Raw genomic sequence first — 26,172 nt, forward strand, 5'->3', positions numbered from 1 at the left:
CCCATCAACCCGTAAAACTGGAGCCACACTCTGTAGGATAAGAACAAATACGCTAACTCATTTGCTCGCGTATTGCGCAAACACAAACACAACGCACAGGCCCATCGAGACGCGTGCACGTTGTCCATATCGCCACGTCGCTCTGCTGCCATTTCTCGAAACACTTATTTCGTTTCTGTTCAAACGCGGACCGAACGTCGAGCGGAGCTACGATGCCAAAACACAATTGGCAAGTGTCTCTGCCGCTGTTACTTGTTGACGTTATCCACAAATAGACGGAGAAATAATAACCAGGTTGGTTCACATTTGGTGCCAATTGTTAAAAAAAGAAGAAACACTTCCAATTCAGTTTGTCCGCCATCCCTTCCACTCCCGCTCACTCCGCCTCACTTTGTCTGTCTCATCTCCATGCTAAATGTGACATTTGGCGAAATATTTTTGGCCAATTAAGCGCTTTTTATATCAAACCAACTGCGCTAAAAGGTCCGTGTCGTCAATCGCGATCGCAGAGTTTTCCAAAACCATGGTGCGATGCCGAATAAAAAATGGAAATGTTCAAAGAAGGGAGAAAGCATGGGAAAAAGATGTCGCGAATTTCCAAGAAAAAGAAAGAAATGTTTTAATTCGAAACAAAAAGAATCTTAGCGCATGCGCTTTAGCGATGTCCAGTCTAGCGCATGATTTGTCCAATCAGAGGCGAGCCGCGGTTCACAAGATGGACGCCGTTGTCCATGACGGCCATATTCCACGCGCTGCATTTAAACAACAAAAAGAAAATGGCGTCCACAATTAGCTTTTCCAATATCCTCTATAGAAACATCGCAAAGTTGGGCGCGTTTTTGGCCGCAGTTGGTGTTGCAGTAAATACGTTTAAACGTGCAAAATATATAAATATATTTTTTAGCGGCATTCCCTGTCCAGCATCCAGATTTCTAGCAACAACGGCGCCGTGCTTGGTGGCCATTTTGGAATACTAATTATTGGCGATGCAAGTGTAAATAGAATACAAATATTAAAAACTATATCAAATTATTTATTGCCACTATACGAAAAAGCAAGGCTTACCATAAAAAAAACACATATATACGCTTGCGATCGCAATACGTGCGCCGTACGATCGAACCAGAAAGCTCGCCCGCTTAAAATTTTCCCCAAATTCTTTCGCGAAATGGCCATGCTTGTGCCTCTTGTCGTCGCCGTGAGGGTTTGGCTTGTGAAGGCTCCCTGGCACATGTGCACGAGCGACTTGGCTACGAATACAGGGGGTTAGTTTTAAAATAAAAAAAAATAAAAACGCACAAAAAAGATTCAACGCTCCCTTCGGCGCCTCGCCAAGGGCCCACAAAGAGTATATTTTGAGTGGATTTAGAGTTTTTATCGCCCCCAACTTTGCGCGTCCCGTTCGCGGCCGTGGTAAAAGGCCCATCGCACAGATACCTGCGATCCGTTTCCTCTCCTCTGTACCTACCTAAAGAGAGAGGTTGAGCAAAGGCAAATGCTTATTGTATTGTTACGGAAAATCTTTGCATCAAATATTGCATACCGCACACTTACACACACCCATATATACACGCAAACATATATAATATATACACAAATGATATATAAATATATATACGCCATACAAATACATTCAACAAAACCACAGCGGTAACCAATAGGCCCCATAAGGAATTGAATGTGGTTGAGCCTTAGAAACTTGGCGACGGCTCCAACATTTGCGAGCCGATTCAGGCGCACGTATTGTCCAAAAGAGGCTCCGGATGAGGATATACATCCGTTCCTATTATTTCATATTCTAAGCTGCAGACAAAAAAATATATACATATATCAATAATCAATAAATACCGGAAACAATGATCGTCATGTATTATGCACGCACATCTTGCTGTACGCTACGATGAACACGCGAATAGATGCACCTTGGAACACATCTACGGGGGTACGGGGGGTGGCGAGTAACAGCGAAAACTAAGCGACTGTATCTTTTACGGGGGGGGGGGTGAAAAAAATTTGTTGGCAAAGACTAAAAGCCGTTTGTCTTATTGCTATTGGTGGTGGTTGTTGTTGTTGTTGTTTTCGCGAAGCAGCAGCGGCAGCAGTAACAGCGCCGGTTCTGGAAGTTCGCACTGTTTCGCCATTGCGTCGTCGCATCGCGGTTAGTAGTTGGCCCGATGCATCACGGCGGGAGGGGGGGGGGGTGGTGGGATGCGGGGCCTCCCCACGCATCCGCACACTTTCCTGCGGTAGCCCAGGACGGCGGTTCGCCCCACGCCGGCGTTGGCAGAGCTGGCGACGCGATCGTGAGATCGGCTCGGAGCCCGCGTCGGCGAGGGGGTTTCACCGTCCTCAGGAGCCATCCTACCGAGTGCGGCTTTTTAACAACAACAACAAAAAATGGCAAAGCCAACCCCGAGGAATCGTTCCAGTTATCGGCGGCGGCCAAGGTCGATGGGCTTCGAACGTTGCGCCCGTCGCTTCGCGTACATTTGCGAGTGTGAAAATTTGTGCGCGAGTGTTTGTCGTTTTGCTTTTACTTTAATCGGCGCTTCCATAATTGCGCTGTTTTGTAAAGTTTGTTCGATAAAAGGGATAGTTTTTATGTATATACAGAAAAACTAACTTCGATATTCGCGCACATCATTACAATTACATAAGCGTGATTATAGTAATTATAAAAGTAAGATTTTACGTCACTATAATTATTACTGCACGGTAAAATACATACATATGAATTGTACAATATGTACAATTAATTCTCATATTACTTATTATTGTAAATGCAGGTCATCCTGAATTGAGGTTAAATGAATGAAGCGCATGGGCAACGATGCCAGGTTTGGTGGACGCTGGGCTCCAGGATTTTCGCGGAGAGCCACCAGGTATGCACTCTTGCGGGCAGACGTTGGCGATCGCAGGTAATGCGACCGATCCATGCCCAGAGATGCAGCGCCTGGGTAGGCGTTGTCCGCTACCAACGTCTCTCAAGACAGACCCTCGCAGGGGGAGACCGGCAGAGGGCAGTTCGCAAGCTTCCTGTCGACTTTTTGGCAAACATGGCATGCGGTGACAGTACAGAAATGAGCGCCCATTTATTTATATTAAAAAAATATTCAACTTAGCGCGGTCGCCCGTTACGTAATCACATTTTTACGAGATTATTTTCTCTCTCGGTGGAATGTGGAGTTTTTTATTTTAATTTTACGCGCCTGCCAGGTTTATTGCGGAGCGCGAATGGTTGAACCGCGCGTTGTATTTATAAAAATGAGCTTCAAAAATAAAGTGAAATGTAATATAAAATACGTCGTGCCAGATTTATTTACAGTTTTTATAATTTAAGAGTGTATTTTTTTATTTTATATATGTAAAAAAAATAAGTTTGGCTTAATGTTCAAATTGTTGCAATCGCGGAAATTTGTTTTTGGCACGTAGGCGCATCGTACAGTAAACTCTCTTTAAAAATCAGCATCTTTGGAAATGCAATTTTCTTTTTTTTATCGCACCATTAAATAGCTTATCATCCGCAATCTTACGTGCATTTACCTTCTTTAATTTCTTCAAGTAAATTTTTAAAAATAAAGCGCACAACAAAAAAAATCATTCGGCCGGCACGGAATCGCGAAATCGCTTCCAAAAAATAATGGCCGCCAACGCTTGAAACACCCAGCGCGGGAAACGAGTGGCAAGGCAAAGCGGCATTTGTTTTGGTTTTACACAGAGTCGGCATTCAATAAATAGGCCTAGGAAAGAGAGTGCAGATTTATTGGATTAAGACAGAGCAGTAAAGTCTGTGCCAAGATCAGCAAACCCAAGCAACGGAGTATTACACCGATGCCAGGCAAATTTGAGAAACAATTAAATAAATGCGCCGTTAAAACATTTTTTAAAGAATAAGAGCGTGGCTTGGACAATCGCTGAAAACCGCAGGTCGCAAATAAAACCCGAGGCCGGCTTTCGCCATTCGTAAAAAAATAAAAAATAAAATTATACTCGCGAAAATCTGGGGAGGCGATCCTGGACCGACAAACTCTCAGCGACCGCAGAAACCAAAGCCAAGCGCGGCTCCGACACGAGATCGCGCGACGTGGATCGTCGGTGCGCCAGCGAGCGGTGCCCACCCCGGACCGGAAAACACAAACCCCCGCGCTGCCTCTGTACTCACCCCAAAAACTGCCGGCGGGCCCAGGACAATCGACATGGGTGCAAGGTTTGAGCGACCGCCTGCTCTCTTCGAAGGGAAGAGCGGGAAGAAGAAGAAGAGGAGGAAGGAGGAGGAGGAGGTGGCCGATCAGGATGAAGCTCGCTCTTTTTTCTCCCAGCCGCTGTTGGGCGGCCAAAGCCGCTGCCAAAAAAAAAATTGGAAGAAAAAAACCCCGCACGAGCGGTAAGGGCTGCTGCCGCCGCCGCCCGATGCCGAGAGCCTCCTGGCAGGGAAAGCCGCCCGTGCACCAGACGGGACCCTCGCCGAGTGCCCACCGACTTTTTTCGTCGGCCGCGATTTTGTTCACTTTTTTTTGAGGCTCGCACTCTCTCTCGCTCGCTCGCTCCCTCGCGCTCTCGCTCACTCGCTCTCTCGCGCTCGTTCGCCCTCTCGCTCGCTCGCTCTCTCACTCAGTGTGTCGTCGCCCTCTTTCTCTCTTACGTACACGGCCACGCCATGGCTGCCAGCCACGAAAAGCTCGGCACGGGAGCCAGAGAGAGAGAGGGGAGCGAGAGCGACCGAGAGAGCGAGGCGAACGGACGCGCGCAGACGCACTCGCTCGCACACACGCGCGCGAGCGGGCACACACGCACACCGGGACACGGACACTCGCGCGCGTACACACTTACGATCACGCGTGTGCGGTCTCAACAAATGCACTTGAGCATGGCTCGATAAAAATTTACTGAGGACGAGGTGGGTGGGGGGGCGGTGGGGGGGGACGGGCTGGCTGGCGGCAGCGGAGTATGGGCTGGAGTTGTTGGGTGCGGAGGAGAGAGGGGGGTACGATTCGTAAGGCCCAACCCCGCCGCTCTGGCTGCCGAGTACGGACAGCACGGGCGGCGTCCGCTCAGCAAGAGAGGAGGCGATGTGGGAGGAGTTTGGAGTTGGAGACCACCGAAGGAAGCTCCAATTAAATTGCAAAAAAATTAATAATTTAAATGCGCAACATAGCGATAAATCCCAGGGAATATCCTCATGTGCGACTTGCTTATTAAATGTGCATCCCGCGCGGTCTCCCCTTTGTTATAAATTAATGAGAGGCTGCACATGCGCGCGCAGACAAGCGCAAAGTGGCTTTTTGGAAAAGTTTATTCAAATTATTTGGAGGGAGCAGCTCGCTCGCTCACCCGCCCGTCTGCCCGCTTGCTCACCAACCGGTCGGGCCGGCCGGCCGGTCGATCGATCGGCCGGTCAGCGTGGCCCAGCCAGCCAGCGAGTTAGGCCAGGGTCCCTTCCGCGCTCAGTGTTATCACCAACGGTGTCCAAACGTAGAATCTTTTTTGAGCGGTTGACAGGGCAGCCTTTTGGTGAGACAGCAGATGAGGACGGGCAAAACGGTGGAGAGAGAGACATGGAGAGAAATAGGATGCAGAGGAAGAGAGAGAGAGGGGGGATGGGGGGGGACATGCAGACAGAAGGAGTGTGGGGGGGGAGAGGGGACGGTTGGAATACTTGGCTCCAAAGTCACAAAAGTGGGAGGGTGGGGAAGTTGGGGCCGATTTTGGCAGCTGGAAAGACAGAAAAGCTTAAAGAGGTGGGGACTCTCATGAAGAGGGAAAAAATACGCGTAAATAAATATGGACACGTTTATTATGTAACTGGACGATGGCGAAAGTGAATTTGTGGCATTATGCGCATTTTAGAGAACTGCAAAAAAGGAATTGAAATTGGCCATGCTATGTTGCGCAATAGGAGCGAACCGTGCGCATCGCAATCAGAAGTCGGGACGGTAATGACGGCGAAAAACGTGAAATGACTAGGGTACTGCCCCAGCGGTCGCTGGCGTTTTGCGTCCGGGGCACGGCCGTCGTAAATTCGCAAACACTCCCAACGAGTTTCAAGGATTTCCAACAAAAAAGAAGAGACACGGCCGTCGACGCGCAACACCAAACAACTCAATGCGCGCATCCCCCCGTACGCGCAATTCGGTTTGACAAACAAACAAACCGCACGAGTGGAAAAAACTAAGGTGCTCTGTGCGCGCGCAAACAAAATTCTGGATCGTGGGGGAATAATTTTGGAAAGCGACGGGAACCAAAATGATCGATACGTACGTATATCGTATCACGTGCTCGATCGCAAGTCAAGCGATTGTTTGGGTGGCTCTACCGTTGGGTTTTCGACGCAGCGGTCCCGCGTTGTGGGCCCTCGGTGCCAGCGGCGGGCGCCGGCGTTCCCGTGGCGCTCGGCGACGTGAAATGGCGGAGAACGTGGCGCTTGGGAACAAGACGGCGAAAGTGAGGAGCGGGCGCGGAAATTGGTAACTTTTATTTTTTTCCTCCCACCGAGTGAAAATCTGACAAAATCGAAAGTTTCCTCTTTCGAACCCGCCCCGTTAATTAACCTGCGCGTTGCCCGTGTTGTGACTTGTGTTTATTACGAAATGAAATTGTCGCTCGGGTGGACTTTGTGAAGCAACTGTACAGTGCTGCTGTGTTCACCGGCACCGCTTAAATTATCGAAATGTATAAATGTACAGCGGGCAGAATGAGCAGGAATGAGCGCGCGACGGGAATTGCCGATACGGAAGATGAAGAAGCAGTTGCAGCGGACTTCGCTGCTCGACGCAAACGGAAGAGGCGTTTCGCAAATCGTCCTGTACAAATCGTCAAGCCAAAAAATATATAACTTATATAACTCCTATAATATATATATACACACACTCATCTCCTTTAGAAATAAATCTGTATGTACATGACATAAATATAATTGGTTTCATATTTTTTGGTACCTCCAGACATTGCGAGCAAATCAGTGTTCTGACAGTGTCTGTCTTTGTACATTGCATCTCGAGTTGTTTCACGTGATATACAATTGGCGTTGTGCTTCTTAATATCTTATCGTAGAATGGCCCAAAATTTGCCAAATCTTTCATTGTAATAAATTAATTTAAACTCCTTAAATTATAGAGTTCAAAACCTCACCGTGGGAGATATCGGAGCTGCGTGCTTTAACAACCGAGGCTGGGATTCGTAATCAATCACAAGATTACCTGTTAGCGAGCACGCGGGCATTCATGTGCACACCATCAGGACTGAGAATAACATGGTCATGACCCAGCCACACACCCCGTGTTGCCTTAAGACATGCCGGCCTTACACTCGCCCAACACAGAGGCCCGGAAAGACTGAAATGAATCAGAAAAACTATTTACGTGCGAATACAAAAAAAAGTCAAGGTGGGTGGAGGGGGGGGAGGGAATCGGTGGCACTGCTCCGTGGACACGGCGCGACCCGAGTTCGATTCCCAGTCACGGCTAATGTCAGTGACGAACGATACCTAAACCGGTCCTGGTCCGCACCGCACCCCTATCTCCATGTTACGAACGCCCGCACGGACCGGTGCGGTGAAGTGCGGTCAAACGACCCCCCCATGAACGGCACAATGTGCGGAGGCCTTCATCGAGCAGCCGACTGGCAAAAGAATCGAATCATTCCTCATCGTCAGCAGCAGCAGCAGCAGCAGCAGCCGTGATCAATCCACTGCTTGGCGAAGACCTCCCCCCAATCCGTCGCCATCTCGAATGATCCCGCGACGTAACGCTCCACCCAACACCTGCAGCACACGAGCTGAGCTCATCGCTCCATCTCCAAGGCAGGCGTCCTCTCAAACATGTACAATGTCACTCGATTATATATATAGATTTTTATTTTGTTACCAAAAATGCATGCGGCATAGATTTACCCAGCCTTGGTACACGGACCCATATTTGCTTTTCACGCAAGAACTCGATGTTGAGAGGGTGTCACAGCCTAGGCAATGCTGCACCACTCGGTGCCAAAGCCCCTTGCAAAAATCATTCATTGGGAGGCTTTTCAAACGAGCAGCAACTAAGTCAATGTTCATTGTACGAGAACGAAGGCAAAAATCCACCCCCCCCCCCCCTATAGCCTCAACAGACTCCTGGGGCAAGTGCTGTTAGCGAGCAGCACCTTTGAAGGCCGACACGGCACACGAGGCAATGGCGTGGCCAGCACCACGCACGACCGCCTTTGTCTCCCCAGTGCTGATGTTAACACACCGCACCAGGTACTCACAGCACGCAAATGGAAGAGACCGAGTCACATAACAGGAGTAAAAATGTATTATCATGAATCTATTCCCCGAAGCTTTGTGTGTCCTTGCTGATCGCGGAGGAAGCGAATCGGTACATAGATCGCCGCTGTATCGGGACTTAATCGCCACGTCGGGAGTTAGCGCTAACTCCCGGATAGCCCGTGCTCAACATTCTGATACTTATCCTGCACACGTGTTAATAACCAACGCGGGGTGCGTTTAATCATAGAACGTTTGAGAAGAAAAAAGGGGAGAGTTATTATTATTATTATTTTTATGACGGGGGAATTTTCCGTCTACGATAAGATGACGGAGACGCGAATAACACTCAACACGGAGGGCGGGCAGCAGACGGACACAGAAAGGGACAGGCAGCTTGGACAACGAGACAGACAGCCATACAGAGAGATAAAGAGAAAAACAGACTTCGTAATAAAAAGAGCTAAAAGAATACAAACAGATGGATACGCAGAGAGACGTGGAGACAAATAGAGAGACAGACTGACAGCGAGATAGATGAAGAGGCAGAGGCAAACAGACAGATCTACAAAGAGACAGATAAACAGAGAGAGATACGTACAAAGACAGACCGACATAGAGACAGACAGAGAAGAGAGATACACAAAGAGACGGACAGACAGAAATTGAGATGAAGAAGACAGACTGACAGATGCAGACACAGACAGACAGACAGACGAACGGACAGACAGATCCCGAACTCCCTGGACGCATTACATAATGTGAGCCAGAGCAGTGTGACAGGACACGCTAAGGAAAGCTCTGCGAGTAAAACGAACCAGGCATCGCGCAAAAATCCTACTCCAGCGAGTGTTACATTGCTAATTATTTCCACCCAATAGGATATTTATAACGCTATTACAGCATTAGGTGCTCAACGCTTATGATTATCAATAATGTAAATGGACAGGCAAATCCGTGGGGGGGGGGGGGGGTGGCGGGGGGCGCTCTCCGACTTTTGAGAGGGCGACCGTTTTGGCCGCGTCGTCGTCAAGCGCTCGTCCATCGTTCGATGTTTTGCGACGAGTTCCAAGCCAATCGGAGGGGGCTACGCAGCGCAAAAGCACGCATCTGGGAAAATTTTAATGGACATAGCGGCAAACATTACAAATTTCCCGTTTTCTTTTTTGGCAGACCAAAAAAAAAGATTTGAGATCCCCGCCCGTTCCATCGCGTCGCATTGTGCGTTCCCGTACGAAGGCGCAAATACCTCCGGCTTCGACAGACATCTTTCCTATGCGTGCATTAAAACAAAAACATTAAAGTTAAGCCGAAGCAATGGCTACGGAAGACATAGGTAGGGGTTTATTTCCCCCCTCTCGCTCTCTCCTTCTCTCTCCCCTCTACTCACTCCCCTCCACGGTGGCTCTAAGATTGGTTTTCTTCACCCCCCCCACCCACCTCCCACCCAAGGCAAAAAGAAACCTGTGTTTATTATTAAAAAGGGATTACACACACTCCCTGAATGAACTTAATATGCGGCTACACACACACACAAAAACACGGCAATTCCTGCAAGGCTGCTAAGGCATCCCCTTCTTTCGCCCGCTTGCCGAAAGCAGCGGGGAAACTCAGACGAGCAGGGCTGCTTCTGCCAGAATAAATTCGCGAAGGAACGCAAAGGCGCAGACCTGCAAAAATGCTTGCTCACGCCTCTGCTGCAGAGGGCTCCGGAAAGTAATTATTGTCCCAAGCTTCCGCACTTGCCGGGCGACTTGGAAGGGGCAGGGAGTTCCCGCCGGCACTTTAGCACACACCACGCGATCCGCCGCTCGACGACGAATATACCGCAGGTTGGACTGAGAGATTTGAGAAACTTGCCAATTGTTTTGACTGCCGTGCAGGGAACATTTGAATCGAACCGAAGCACCGTACCTAGTCAACCGTGCTAATCGGAGGTGCGGGAGAAAGACAACAAACTTAACGCAAAAAGCAGTTCTAAAGGAACGAGTTTTCCATCTAGATTTTAAAATGCATTGCTCCAGTGGCTTCCTAATATCAGAGGGTAGAGCGTTCCAGACGGCCGCAGAAGCGCATCTGAAAGCGAGCGATGTAGTGATCGTCTTTGCTCGATGGTGAGCCAAAAGCCGCTGCTGCTGCTACGAGGATGACTGGAGTTTGCATGATGGTTTATGCTCCTTGATTAGCTCAGCAAGGTATTGCTCTTGATTTGTAGCAAACACTTTCCGTGTAATGAGTGCAACTTTTTGGATTGCAAGTTCCACTGCACTAACCATTGTAAGTAATAATAGTTTTCAAATATCAGATTAAGAGTAGAATAAAAACACATACTTTGCGGCATCCTGGTATATTAGAATAACAATCGCATGGATAGGGAGCGTCCGTGGGAATTAACTGGTGTGTATGTGTAAAAGATATGATATAGATGTTGGTGTCGGTGCATTTGGAGGTAATTTTTCTTTAACAGCACGCCTCTTGCGTTGCCTCCGCTAAAGCGATGCTGCTGCTAATTCACATTTGCGGTCATGTTTTTGTTGTTGTCGTCAAAAGCGTGAAAAATCATTCCAGACGAAATTAAGTGGATAAGTCGGTGCGGCGGCAGATTACCAAAATAAGTTAAGTTGTTAATTTGAAATGCCATCGTTATCGCCAGCCATGGTGAATCTGCTGCTGAATGCTCGCCGTACCACCCCAAGACCACGGCCCCGTCTGAGATGTGCACTCACGCAAGTAAACAAACTACCTTGGCAGCTTTTCATTGCAAGATTTCCACAATGAATATTTTTTTGTAGAACTGCAGACAATTAAATGCAAATACGTGCGCGCATTTAATCGTAATAAAAAAGGTGAACCTAAAAGAAAATATTCGCGAAGAAGACAATTAAATAGAACCATTCAGTGTTTCATGTCACAAAGCAACCTCTGTATTGTCACTGGAAGGACATCACAAACGCGCGATTATTTATTGAAACTACAAACAGAGAGGAGAAACGTCATATTAAAAATGTTCAGGACTGAGCCAGGAAAAACATGTGCACTTTCTTTACCTTGTAATGTTTTCTCTCTCTCTCTCTTTCTCTCTCTCTCTCCAGGTACATGGTGCTTGATGAAGCGCCCTGGTATTGGATTAATAATTGGATTTTAATTCCCATTTTAACGAAGCCTTAAATGCCGACGACGAGCGTGGCCCCATGCCTCTTCTCCTAACGACAAAAAGCCTCAGGTCGCACCCACGGGCAGAGGCAAGTCAAAAAAAGGCTCTTGCAATGCTAAGGAAATTGTATTTCACTGGACATCACAAATTGTTTTGTAAAACTTAGTGGTGGAGTGCGCGAGGGGTAAAAACCCAACTGCAGGTAACCTCACGCAGACACGGACGTCTATTTCACATGCGACGTTGTAAAAAAACGAACAACATTTTACCGGTGTGAAAATAAACGCCGTGCTTGCTCGAGCAAGTGCTTGCTAAAAGTTTGCGATGAACGTTTTGTCGTTCCACGTAAGCTCGCAGTAATAAAGACGGCATTCTGCTCTGCTAAGCCTCGGTACGGATTGCGGCATGCGGCTAGCGACGTTTCAACGAGGGTTGGCAACGCAAAGATAAGCTTTGCGAAAATTTGTAAAAAGTCGGAGAGCGCTGACAAAGTGCACGGGCGTGAAAACCGACGGTGAAGTGTTTTGGGTTTTTTTTTTTTGCGGAACAAAATTAGACGAGACGTTAATTAAATTATGAATAAGGAAAATTCTCGAAAAATTCTCGGCCACTTTTTGGCAAGTGGGTGATTTGGCGGGCAAATGGATGTGGTTTTAGTGACAAAGTCAGATTAAAAACGACCATTAGTTGAGTTGACTGACTGACGTTGCAAAAAAACTGCATTGCAGATGGAAGAAAAAATACTTTAGCATCAATTAGAAATATATTGAACAAAGACATTCGCTTTTTCTGACATTAAGCGAATATAGCAACTTTTGTTTACACAAAATCAATAAGGCGCCGTATTTTTTTATATAATCGCCAAAATAACGTGACGGTGTGTTGGCAGCGGCACCAATAACTAAACCTCAACAGATTCGTCGATCACGCTTCCCCACAGAGGGCTAAATATTACACAACAGGTGACGTTTCGGGTAATGGCCCTTCTTCATGGCAGAGAGACATTGAGGCGAGAGAAATAGCAGAGACATCGCAGAGAGACGCAAAGAAAGACAACAGAGAGACAGAGAAGTTAAAGAGGCTGAGTGAATCATTGGAGACAGGCAGCACTCCACACCACGAGGGTCTAATAGAAACGTGATTCATGTATGTTTAGAGATATCGATATTTAAAATCGATATTTTATTTACGCCGCTAGTAAAAAAATAAGATGTATTACAATTATACGGAATAAACGTTTACAAAAAGCGTCAAGTGTGAAAATAATCCCACGCAAAACCCCATGAAATTATTTTCGCGAAAACCATTTCGCTCCGTTATCGTCGTCATGTTAAAAAAACAACAACACTTTTGGCGCATGCATTGCAAAGTATGCAGCTCAACACAAACACACAATGACGCGTGTTTATATAAAATTACATTCAAATAACTCCAGAAACCCCCCACCCACCAACCCACCCACCCACTCCTCATTCGCTCCCCAATGGCTCCTCGGTTTGGGATCAAAACATCCGCAGCGGAAAAAAAAGGGGGCACAGACGCAGTTTGTGTGTATATATATAAACAATTATACACATCTACTACGTGGTGGCTTGCAAACTTTCCATCGCGATGCCAAACTCTTATCCACAGAAGAACCGCAATAAAGAGAGCGGGGGGGGAGAAAAAAACAAGAAATGCAGTCACAAGGAAACTGTTAGAAAGCTACGATCGCTTGTTGTGTGATGTTTTATTAAAGTGGCTTTAATAGAATTGAGTACATTAATTATGCCATTAACTAACTGCCTACGACCGCAACAACTCAGAGAAAATATATCTCAAGAGTTGCAATTTGTACAAGAAAAATTACGGCTTTGAAAATTGCAGGTTAAGGGCACTTTTATAAATGCCTAATTATACTGTTGTGCTTACGAATGTGTTTGTAAGTGTGTATGCATGTTACGTGAAAGAATGATGAATAGTACGTATCCGTGTAAAGACACATTATCAAATAATTATTGATTTACTCAGCAAGTAACACCAAGCTCAGATGGGTATATATCGTGTGTATATATATACACACACACACACGAGACGTATAACATATATGTATATCTATACCATCGCATACATATATGTGATTTTAAAAATATGCATATATATTACGTCGGTATGCATATGCACAATACATTGTTCCGCACATATAGACACATCAATGTAGGTTTAATGCATATCTATGTACGAATGCATGTACATGCATGCAATTACAACTGCATAGTGCAATACAAATGCATACGTGTGACTTGTCTATGCAAATACACCAATTACATGTGTAAATGTGCGTGTATATACTACATATATACACACAATTATTATCATACAATTAAAAAAAACATGCACACACACATATATACTACAAATAAATACGTACATCAGCACCGTGTGTTACATAGGTATGCCACGCGAATTGTTTGATTAATTGTATAAAATCATGGTCATTGGCTCATGCCTACTTTCTTGACTATACATGCATGCATTGCTTATAACAAACGCATTCATAACAAATAAATAAAACACCCCCCGCCGTATAGCCCTACCAACAGAATATGTTGGGGCAAGTGCTGTTAGCGAGCACACGAGGGGGTGGGTGGCCATCACCACGCCCGGCCGCCTTTGTCTCCCCAGTGACGATGTTTACACGCCGCGCCAGGTACTCATTTGAGGCTGAGTCGACCTAGGTGGGGGGGGGGACACACAGGACCGGTTCAGATAAACGTCACCCGGTGTTTGTGGCCGTGAGTGGGAATCGAACTTGGCTCGCCGGGTTAGTAGCACAGCGCGCTAACCACTACACCACCGCTCCCCCCCCCATTCATACATTCATAGATATACAATGAAAAGCATCTCAACGTTAAGACTCTGCGACCTGCATTGTGTCTGCTCCGGCATAAGAGAGACCCCCATCCAGCAGTGGATTGACCAAAGCACCACTCATTGCACCTTGCACTTGGACACTGACTTCCCAACTTGTCATCACCGCCGGCCAAATGAGACGTGGGAAGGGTTCACACTACACTGGTGAACCTGATGAGTTCCAACCCTGGCCATGGCTTTTGGGTGACATCTGAGTACCCCCCCCCCCCCGCTAGCCAAGCCTCCGTCTGCACCACCACCACCACCCCTCCTTCCTTTGTCCTTGTAGCCAACCTGCAATGACCGGCGTGGTGAAGTATGGTCAAAGAAGAACATCGGCCGGCATGTGGTGGAGTCGTTCGTTCATCCAGCAGTGGAATGACGAATGGGGAGGGATGGGGGGGGCTGGAATCGATCACTGCTCACGAAAGGGTTTTTTTTATGTCAGCCGATGGTAACGTATTCAACACGCTTCACACGTCAATAGTATTAATAATACTACACATTCCTCTTTAATTGCGTGGGATTACGTAACGCAAATAGCAAAGTTTTCCACTTTGTGAACGACAGTGCGGGTCACATCTAAGGTGAACGTTGCGTAAGTTCTTGCGTAACACAATTATTTAACTCCGGACGCCTCGAAAGCAACACCAGTCCACAGTGGAAGTCACACACACACACAGATCACACACACAGTCAGATCACACACACACACACAGATCACACACACACACAGATCACACACACAGACAGATCACACACACACAGATCACACACACACAGATCACACAGATCACACTCAGAGACAGATCACACTCACACACACAGATCACACTCACACACACAGATCACACACACAGATCACACAGATCACACACACACAGATCATACTCACACACACAGATCACACACACAGATCACACAGATCACACACAGACAGATCACACTCACACACACACAGATCACACTCACACACACACAGATCACACTCACACACACAGATCACACTCACACACACAGATCACACACAGATCACACTCACACATACAGATCACACACACACAACACAGATCACACACACACAGAGACAGATCATACTCACACACACAGATCACACACACACACAGATCACACACACAGACAAATCACACTCACACACACAGATCACACACACACACAGACAGGTCGCCTCGTTATAGCACAGCGTACAATGATGTGGTTACTACCAATTGTGAGTGAAAGCCGCCTGGAAAAACGCACCAATGTCAGGGTGCAGTGGTGACCAGAACCACACCACGCCCGACCGCCTTTGTCTCCCTGAGTGGCGATGTTTACGCACCGCACCAGGTACTCATTTGAGGCTGAGTCGACCTAGGGGAGGCTCAGGAGCGGCTCAGATAATCGTCACTGATGGTGTTGGCCGTGAGCGGGAATCGAACTCGGGTCACCAAGTTCGTAGCGCAGCGCGCTGACCGCTACACTACCGCTCCCCCCACACACACACACACGTGTATACACACAGACACACACGTGTACACACAGACACACACGTGTACACACACGTGTACACGCACACACGTGTACACACGTGTACACACAGACACACACGTGTACACACACGCACGCGTACACACACGCGTACACACACGCGTACACACACGCGCACGTGTACACACACACAGACACACGTGTACACACACACAGACACACGTGTACACACACACACGTGTACACACGTGTACACACACACACACGTGCACACACACACACGTGTACACACGCGTACACACACACACACGTGCACACACACACACGCGTACACACACATACACACACACGTGTACACACAGACACACACACACACGTGTACACACAGACATGTGTACAGTACTTCTTGGAAGTTCAGTTGTGTCGGGAATGCAGCCAAAAACTCCCCCCCCCCCAAACCATTCCAAAATAAATATATGTGGACAAAAAACCCCCCTCTGTGTTGCGTTATCTTCATGCGGCATGACTTAATTTCCTTTTGCAAAAAAAAAACCCAGAAACCACGCGTAGCTGTGATAACCCTTCCTGGTAAACAGAGTCAAGTTGTATTCGCAAGAATCCCAACACCAACAACCATTTCAGAATTGGAAGAAAAAAAACACAATCACGGATTTGGGAGCATCAATCGAAAGTTTGCCGCGGCACAAAGCGGTCGTGTCGTGGTTAGCGCTGCCCTACGAACTTGAACAGGTCCCGGGCCTCCCCTAGGTCGACTCAGCCTCAAATTAGTATGTAAACGTCGCCGATGGGGAGACAAAGGCGGTCGGGCGTGGTGCTGGCCACCCACCCACATCGTGTGCCGTGCCGGCCTTCATTGGAGCTGCTCGCTAACAGCACTTGCCCCAACACTCTGTTAAGGCTACACGGGGGATCTTTGTCTCTTTAATCGTCTCAAACTTAACACAGTAACACACAGTAACACACACACAGCATGGAGACAATGCTACTGCATAAGACTCTACAAAATGTTGCATCGTGGAGATGGGCTCTGTCAAAGTTATTGTGACACGGACACGTCGTGGTGTGTGTGTGTAACTAAATAGACACACGGTCCTCTATCCCAACACACAAGTCACACGCGTGATGACGAATGGTAACTCTGCAAGCTTTGTTGTGCACGAGGTACACGCGCACACACAACACCATCAGTGACGATTATCTGAGCCGGTCCTGGGCCTCCCCTAGGTCGACTCAGACTGAAATGAGTACCTGGTTCCGTGCGTAAACATCGCCACTCAGGGAGACAAAGGCGGTCGGGCGTGGTGCTGGCCACCCACCCCCTCGTGTGCCGTTCTGGCCTTCATAGGTGCTCGCTAACAGCACTTGCCCCAATAGTCACTTCAGGCTACAAATACACACACCACACACTACAAATACACACACCACACACTACAAATACACACACCACACACTACACATACACACACCACACACTACAAATACACACACCACACACTACACATACACACACCACACACTACACATACACACACCACACACTACAAATACACACACCACACACTACAAATACACACACTCCACTACAAATACACACACTCCACTACAAATACACACACCACACTACAAATACACACACCACACACTACAAATACACACACCACACACTACAAACACACACCCCACACACTACAAATACACACACCACACACTACACATACACACACCACACACTACAAATACACACACCACACACTACAAACACACACACCACACACTACAAATACACACACCACACACTACAAATACACACACCACACACTACAAATACACACACCACACACTACACATACACACACCACACACTACAAATACACACACCACAAACTACAAATACACACACCACACACTACACATACACACACCACACACTACAAATACACACACCACACACTACAAATACACACACCACACTACAAATACACACCCCACACACTACAAATACACACACCACACACTACAAATACACACACCACACACTACAAATACACACACCACACACACACTACACACACCACACACTACAAATACACACACCACACTACAAATACACACACCACACTACAAATACACACACCACACATACACACACCACACACTACAAATACACACACCACACACTACAAATACACACACCACACACTACAAATACACACACCACACACTACAAATACACACACCACACACTACAAATACACACACCACACACTACAAATACACACACCACACACTACAAATACACACACCACACACTACAAATACACACACCACACACTACAAATACACACACCACACACTACAAATACACACACCACACACTACAAATACACACCACACACTACAAATACACACACCACACACTACAAATACACACCACACTACAAATACACACACTACACACTACACATACACACACCACACACTACACACACACACCACACACTACAAATACACACACCACAAATACACACACCACACACTACAAATACACACACACCACACACTACAAATACACACACCTCACGTTCTGTAATCCAACACAGGTCTCTCTCTCACACACACACGGACACAAAATGAAGATCTCCACGTGTCGCCTGAACACAATGTTGTGGACAAGTTCTGATCGCGAGCATCTGTGAAGACCGGCACGGCACACTTAGTGGGTTGGTGACCAGCAACCACAGCCCAGCCGTCTTTGTCTCATTTTAGGCCGAGTAGACCTTGGAGAGGCCCAGGACCGGTTGAGACAATCGCCCCATGCGTTTGCCGTGAGTGGGAATCCAACTCGTGACGCTAACCGCTGCGCCACCGCTCTCCACACACAGACACATAGCATCTATACATACTTGCCGACGGTGGCAAATTGCCGGTTTTAATGAGATAAACATCACGGCCAATTACTGAAGCCTCTTTGCTTCGTACTATTACAGTCAATCAATGCGCAGAGGATCACGAGCATAGAACGGTATCAATTGTCCTTGAAATGTTAAAATAATCCCTTGCGAAACTCTTAACGTGACCGCTTGAAAGCGTTTTTTTTTTCTCTTAAAACACTTATTAATGTTATAAGTTAACGGAAACGAACCCTTTTGGTTTTTTTTAAACCGACTGTATTGATGAAATGCGCCGCACAACCGCGTTCAACTTGCGCCGTGCATCTTCACTGGCAGCAAAGTTGGCACGGGATAATGGGCAACGTTGAAATGCCATCACTGTAGTTGGTCTGTGCACAACCTCACAATCAACGCATTGTTGCAAGGCAAGCCTGGGAATTACTATAAACTGTACATTTAGGGCCCGTTCTTTCTGTTTGCAAAAAAAAAAAATGCTGCTCCATTAATTCACGAAGTGTTAGGTTCCAAAGTTTTTTACGAACCAATTTTTTTTCAAAAACAAAAATCCATGCCCTTGCCAAATAATATTAATAACGCGTTAAATCAAAGAGTGGCTGTGCACATGCGTACGTCACGAGTTTCTGAGAAGGGAAATGTATCTTTGAGCAAACTTGAAGGTGGGGTATTATTTAATATACAGCGTTTTGGACTAATGATTCACATCCTGAACCACGCTCACGGACGTTGCACACACACACACAAAGCACACGCGTGATGTGTGACCTTGTGTTAAACCTCAACTCTGGTCAAACTCTTCACGCAAACGTTCGCACCCCCAAACCAAGATTTATCGGGAAGATTGCAGCGAATGCATTCATGAGGTAGGGGTGGAATTGTTTGTATGCTGCAGTTAAAATGTGTACACATGCCTCTTGATTTCTGCTGGAGACGGGCCCGTGAGCCAACCAATCATTGTCATGAATACTGGGGTTAGTTCGCGTAAATATCAATGTGTCGTTAAACCCGCCACCACCCGACACAGCCAATTAATGAGGTTTGTCACGTAAATAAAACATGCCAATTCCTTACTCGATGTGCTGGAGAGCAAGCCCCACAAGTTTGTGCCGTGGTCAAATTGTAAAGGTTTGTGGGCTTTACACTCCAACTCAACTCGTAACGAATTGGCTACGTTCTGTTTACGTGACAAACTTCACTAACTGGCTGTGTTGGGTGGTGGTGGGTTTAACGACACATTTATATTTACGCGATTAACCCAGAAACCTCTTATTTTAGATATTGATCGCAAAAGCCGACTATGCGTTAAACCAAAATGAATACTGCAGTACAATTGTGAATAATATATGTACATACACGAGAAAGATATATTTAATAAAGGCCTCTCTACCATTCGATGGTAGAGAAACGAATGGGTTTCAAATGCCATCGGGTCTAGCCTTTGGAGGACTGTCTCATAATGCAGCATGATTTAAGCGAAGCTGATGCAATTATCCAAGCTCTCACAATCCTATAGATATATACACATTCATACTGTAGATGTCTTGAAGAATTATTTAGGAAAGGTTTCTCTACCATCGGACAAACACACGTCCAAATACAATTGTGTCTGGGCTTTTTAAGACAAATGAAAAGCATTTGACTCAAAGCAGAACGTCAGTTTTCCAAGCTCTCAGAAATGTACGTGTATAACATAACATTCTTATATACGAGTTAGTGTATAAAGTAGTGTTAGGTATATACGTGTCTACACGTACCTACAATAGATAACGAACACACAGACGTAACTAAATACATACCGTATACACACAAAGACACACACATATATAATACAAAAAATTAGAATAACAGCATGTAAGAAATGTTAATAAGAGCCGTACTCTTTACTGATGCAGACACACATGAAAAGGATCGAGAAAATAATGAATAGCACCATCCAAGCTTTTGCTATCAAAGTAACTGTATAGGTCACTTACTGTACACAGCCATCATAGGGGGTGATTGATTGATATCCACTTTTAATAAGCCCGTGGGAAGTCATAAGTCACGCCACTAGTTCCAATTCTTAGTGGCCTTAGAGAAAGTGGAGAGCTGTACGGGTATATATATACACACACACATGGTCGTGTCAACAAAGTTTGCTTGCAACAACTAACAGAAAGTTCGTGCGTCCAACGTGATCATCGTAAAGGTCCAATTACCACGTGTGAATTCCCATTCAAAGCCATGCATGGGAATCACCAAACGAATGTTTTTAATCACACAAAGAATATAACAACACAAGTATCCCACCACCAACACCACCATACTCGTCTCAAGAAACAAAAAGTTTGAGACCGTGCTAAATAAATAAATAAAAAGGCACGGCGTTGGTCGTTCATCAATTGTCACATTTGTAGAAGTTAAAAAAATGTTTCGCCTGCAGCTTTTGTGAGCTGTAGTTTGCACCGCTTTAGCAAATCGGTGGTTCGAGGTCGATTGCCGGCATCCACATACTACTCAGTCCATCCGACTGTATGGCACGTGGCCGGGAGGCCAGGCTAACTCACTTCATCACAATGCTGCTGATGATGATGCTGCTGCTGCTGATGATGATTATGCTGATGATGATGCTGATGTTGTTGATGATGCTGTTGCTGATGATGATGCTGCTGATGATGATGTTGTTGATGATGCTGTTGCTGATGATGATGCTGCTGATGATGATGCTGATGATGCTGCTGCTGCTGATGATGCTGATGCTGTTGATGATGATGATGCTGTTGATGATGCTGATGCTGTTGATACTGATGCTGATGATGCTGCTGATGATGCTGATGATGCTGTTGATGATGCTGATGATGATGCTGATGATGATGCTGATGATGATGCTGATGATGATGCTGATGATGATGCTGATGATGATGATGCTGATGATGCTGTTGATGATGCTGATGATGATGCTGATGATGATGCTGATGCCGACACGTGGACACGATGGGGGTGTAATATACTTGCTATCAATGGATCCACAACACACACATTATGTAAGTCACGCTCGTGGGATAACCAAGTTCGCGTTCACTCAAAGGAGATGAGAGGGGGGGGGTGAATGGACGGCATTGTAATTACACAGCAAGGCGGCCATTCGAAACTCTGTGGCAGTGATGTCACCGCAGCGTTTGTGCCAGGCTAGGTGCACTTTGAGGCTAATAAGACCCCCCCCCCGCCGAAGCTGTATAGACTATGAAGGCCGACACGGCACACGAGATAATTTGATGGAACAACATCACCACGCCCGAACGCCTTTGTCTTCCCGGTGGTGGTGGTGTTAACACATCGCACCAGCTACTCACTTAAGGCCGAGTCGATCTAGAGGAGATCCAAGAACCGGTCCAGATATCCGTCACCGATGTTGACTTTGAGCGGGAAATCGAATTCGGTTCGCCCGGCAAACCACTCCACTACCACTACCCCCAATGGAGAACACACACACAGACAAACAACACGTGGACATTCACACGTGCACACACAACACGTGTAGACACAGACACACAACACGTGTACACACTACACGTGTAGACACAACACGTGTAGACACACAACACGTGCAGACACAACACGTAGACACAGACACACAACACGTGCACACACAACACGTGTAGACACACGACACGTGTACACACTACACGTGTAGACACAACACGTGTAGACACACTACACGTGCACACACAACACGTGTAGACACAGCACGTGTCCACACACGGACACACAACACGTGTAGACACAACACGTGTACACTAACACATGTACACACACAAGTGTACACACAACACGTGTACACACACAACACGTACAGACACACACCAAGTGCAGACACAACACGTGCAGACACTACACGTGTACACTAACACGTGTAGACACAACACGTGTACACTAACACATGTACACACAAGTGTACACACAACACGTGTACACACACACAACACGTGTAGACACAACACGTACAGACACACACCAAGTGCAGACACAACACGTGCACACACAACACGTGTAGACACAACACGTGTAGACACAACACGTGTACACACACAACATGTGTACACACACAACACGTGTACACACACAACATGTGTACACACACAACACGTGTACACACACAACACGTGTACACACACAACACGTACAGACACACACCAAGTGCAGACACAACACGTGCAGACACTACACGTGTACACTAACACGTGTAGACACAACACGTGTAGACACAACACGTGTACACACACAACACGTGTAGACACAACACGTGCAGACACAACACGTGTACACACACAACACGTGTACATTAACACGTGTACACACAACACGTGTATATTAACACGTGTACGCACAACACACAACACGTGTACACACAACACGTGTAGACACACCACGTGTAGACACACAACACGTGTAAACTAACACGTGTACATTAACACGTGTATACACAACACGTGTACATTAACACGTGTACGCACAACACGTGTACATTAACACGTGTACGCACAACACACAACACGTGTACATTAACACGTGGACACGATGGGGGTGTAATGTCCTTGCCATCACTATTGGCAGATTACAATTCAACGTTGGATCGGTGTACGATGTCAGCACAAACTTTATCATCTCACTAACAGGCGATTTATCCAGCAGCAGGCAAGCGGAATCATCAGCAAGATTGGATGTCATCGTAAAGAGAGGATCTATGTGATGACAACAGCAACACAAGAACACAAAATCAGTAACACAATCACACGAATCGAGATGGACTCACTCACCTGGGTTAGACAGAGCGGCGAATACATCGCTGGTGACGCTGATATTTTGGCAAACTTTCGTTTTCCTCTTCAAATTAAAAAAAAGTATTTAAAAAACGCCGTAATATATATATACTCAAACACAGATGTACTCCTTTAAATGCAGATCTTCTGTCGATTTGTCCAGCCTATTGCAACTGTATCGCGTAGCATAAATACATAAACTTACACGAAATTTTTCAATTGTTATTTTATATAAAAAAAATAACGCACAAGAATACGGAGGAGAGAACGCAAATAAAGTAGTTTTCTTGAGTCGTTGATTGGTAGTTGCTAAATTCACTTAATGATCGTTTCGTCTACTCGCTTCACGTGTTTTGGCGGCTCAATGTGTCCTTGCTTGCTCGGCTTCTGGTGGGGCTGTAAATCCTTGCTTGTCGATCTCACGATTCACAAGAATAATTAATAATTATACTGATTATATCATCCTTCCCTCGTGTTAAGTGATAGGCAAAAAGCCTGCATTGAATACTGAACTCATATATATAATAACCTGCACCGTGTCTCGTTCACTCTCTCCGCATGGTTACAACCACATCAAAAAAAATCCTCGTGGAATTAAAGTCTTTTTTTCTTTCTTTCAATATATATACCGCAAATAATAATCCTTAGAAGCTAAGCTAGCACATCTCCCGTCCCCTCTGTACGCACAATATTCTCTACGCAGCCGATGTATATACTTAGGCTACTGTTTTATTATTATTATTAGCTACTACGAAGGCGACGGTGGAGAGGGTCTCGTCCTCCTGCCCGCGTCCCCCAAATGCGACTCCCAAGTCGCGCCTGCTGGCCCCGGGCGCTGTGTGTGTGTGTGACTGTGTGTGTGTCAGTGTGTGTGTGTGTGTCTGTGTGTGACTGTGTGTGTGTGTGTCTCTGTGTGTGTCTCTGTGTGTGTGTGTCAGTGTGTGTGTCTGTGTGTGTGTCAGTGTGTGTGTGTGTCAGTGTGTGTGTCTGTGTGTGCCTGTGTCTCTGTGTGTGCCTGTGTCTCTGTGTGTGTCTGTGTGTGTGTCTGTGTGTGTGTGTCTGTGTAACTGTGTGTGTCTCTGTGTAACTGTGTGTGTCTCTGTGTTTCTGTGTGTGTGTCTGTCTCTGTGTGTGTCTCTGTGTGTGTGTCTGTGTCTCTGTGTGTGTCTGTGTCTCTCTGTGTCTCTGTGTGTGTCTCTGTGTGTGTGTCTGTGTGTGTGTGTGTCTCTCTGTGTCTCTGTGTGTGTCTCTGTGTGTGTGTCTCTGTGTGTGTCTCTGTGTGTGTGTCTCTGTGTGTGTGTCTGTGTGTGTCTGTGTGTGTGTCTCTCTGTGTGTGTGTCTCTGTGTCTCTGTGTGTGTGTCTCTGTGAGTGTGTGTCTCTGTGTGTGTCTCTGTGTGTGTGTCTGTGTGTGTCTCTCTGTGTGTCTCTCTCTGTGTGTGTCTCTCTGTGTGTGTGTCTCTGTGTGTGTGTACGCCTGTCTCTCTGTGCCTGTCTCTGTGCGTGTCTCTGTGTGTGCCTGTGTGTGTGTGTGCACGTGCGTGCTACAATCTGGCCGTAGTGGTTTCAACGCCCGCTGATGTGAATCTGTGGAGGAGAATGGAGGCAGGCTTGTAGGGGTGTGGTGGTTGGTGGTGGTGGTGGTAGACCGGGGAGAGGGGATGTGAGAGAGTGGAGGGGAAGGGGGAGGAGGAGGAGAGGCGATGGCGATGGGAGGGGGAGGGTTGTTTGGTGGTAGTGGCGTTCGTCTGTGTGGGTCGTGGAGTGGAGCAGTGAAACCACGAAGTTGCTGAGAGAGAGAGTCGGAGGGAAGGGGGGGGGGCTCTGTGTATGATGGTGGGGGGGGGGTAAGGAAAGTGAAGGGAGGTGATGGCGGGGGGGAATAGGCGACCCGTCTTCGCGAACCCGCTCGCTAAAGAAGTTGCGACACGTGTGTTGTGTGTGTGTGCTGTGTGTGTGCTGTGTGTGTTGTGTGTGTGCTGTGTGTTGTGTGTGTGTTGTATGTGTGCTGTGTTGTGAGTGCTGTGTGTGTGTGCTGTGTGTGTGCTGTGTGTGTGCTGTGTGTGTGCTGTGTGTTGTGTGTTGTGCTGTGTGTGTGTGCTGTGTGTTGTGTGTGTGCTGTGTGTTGTGTGTGTGCTGTGTGTGTGTTGTGTGTGTGTTGTGCTGTGTGTGTGCTGTGTGTTGTGTGTGCTGTGTGTGTGTGCTGTGTGTGTTGTGTGTGTGTTGTGTGTGTGCTGTATGTGCTGTGTTGTGTGTGCTGTGTGTGTTGTGTGTGTGCTGTGTGTGCTGTGTGTTGTGAGTGCTGTGTGTGTGTGCTGTGTGTGTGCTGTGTGTGTGCTGTGTGTGTGCTGTGTGTGTGCTGTGTGTTGTGTGTTGTGCTGTGTGTGTGTGCTGTGTGTTGTGTGTGTGCTGTGTGTTGTGTGTGTGCTGTGTGTGTGTTGTGTGTGTGTTGTGCTGTGTGTGTGCTGTGTGTTGTGTGTGCTGTGTGTGTGCTTGCTGTGTGTGTGCTGTGTGTTGTGTGTGTGCGCTGTGTGTTGTGTGTGTGCTGTGTGCTGTGTGTTGTGTGTGCTGTGTGTGTGCTGTGTGTGTTGTGTTGTGTGTGTGTTGTGTGCTGTGTGTGTGCTGTGTGTGTTGTGTGTGTTGTGTGTGTTGTGCTGTGTGTGTGTGTTGTG

At 46.8% G+C, this 26,172-nt stretch overlaps 1 protein-coding gene across 6 annotated transcripts in view; it reads right to left on the reverse strand.

Annotated features, from left to right (window-relative positions):
- Positions 1 to 24,415, reverse strand: part of LOC144726672 (nuclear factor 1 A-type-like) — a 201,501-nt gene extending 177,086 nt beyond the window's left edge. For 5 of the 6 annotated variants that reach the window (XM_078605446.1, XM_078605449.1, XM_078605447.1 and 2 more), the window contains exon 1: positions 23,500 to 24,415. In XM_078605446.1, coding sequence (XP_078461572.1) covers positions 23,500 to 23,526 — 27 coding nt within the window. In that variant the 5' untranslated portion in view covers positions 23,527 to 24,415. The remainder of the gene's footprint in view (positions 1 to 23,499) is intronic. The other variant, XM_078605448.1, reaches the window with a different exon arrangement.
- Positions 24,416 to 26,172: the final 1,757 nt, after the last annotated feature.

This window comes from Lampetra planeri, chromosome 24 (genome assembly GCF_965212315.1).
Source record: "Lampetra planeri chromosome 24, kcLamPlan1.2.h2, whole genome shotgun sequence".
Taxonomy (NCBI): Eukaryota; Metazoa; Chordata; class Hyperoartia; order Petromyzontiformes; family Petromyzontidae; genus Lampetra; species Lampetra planeri.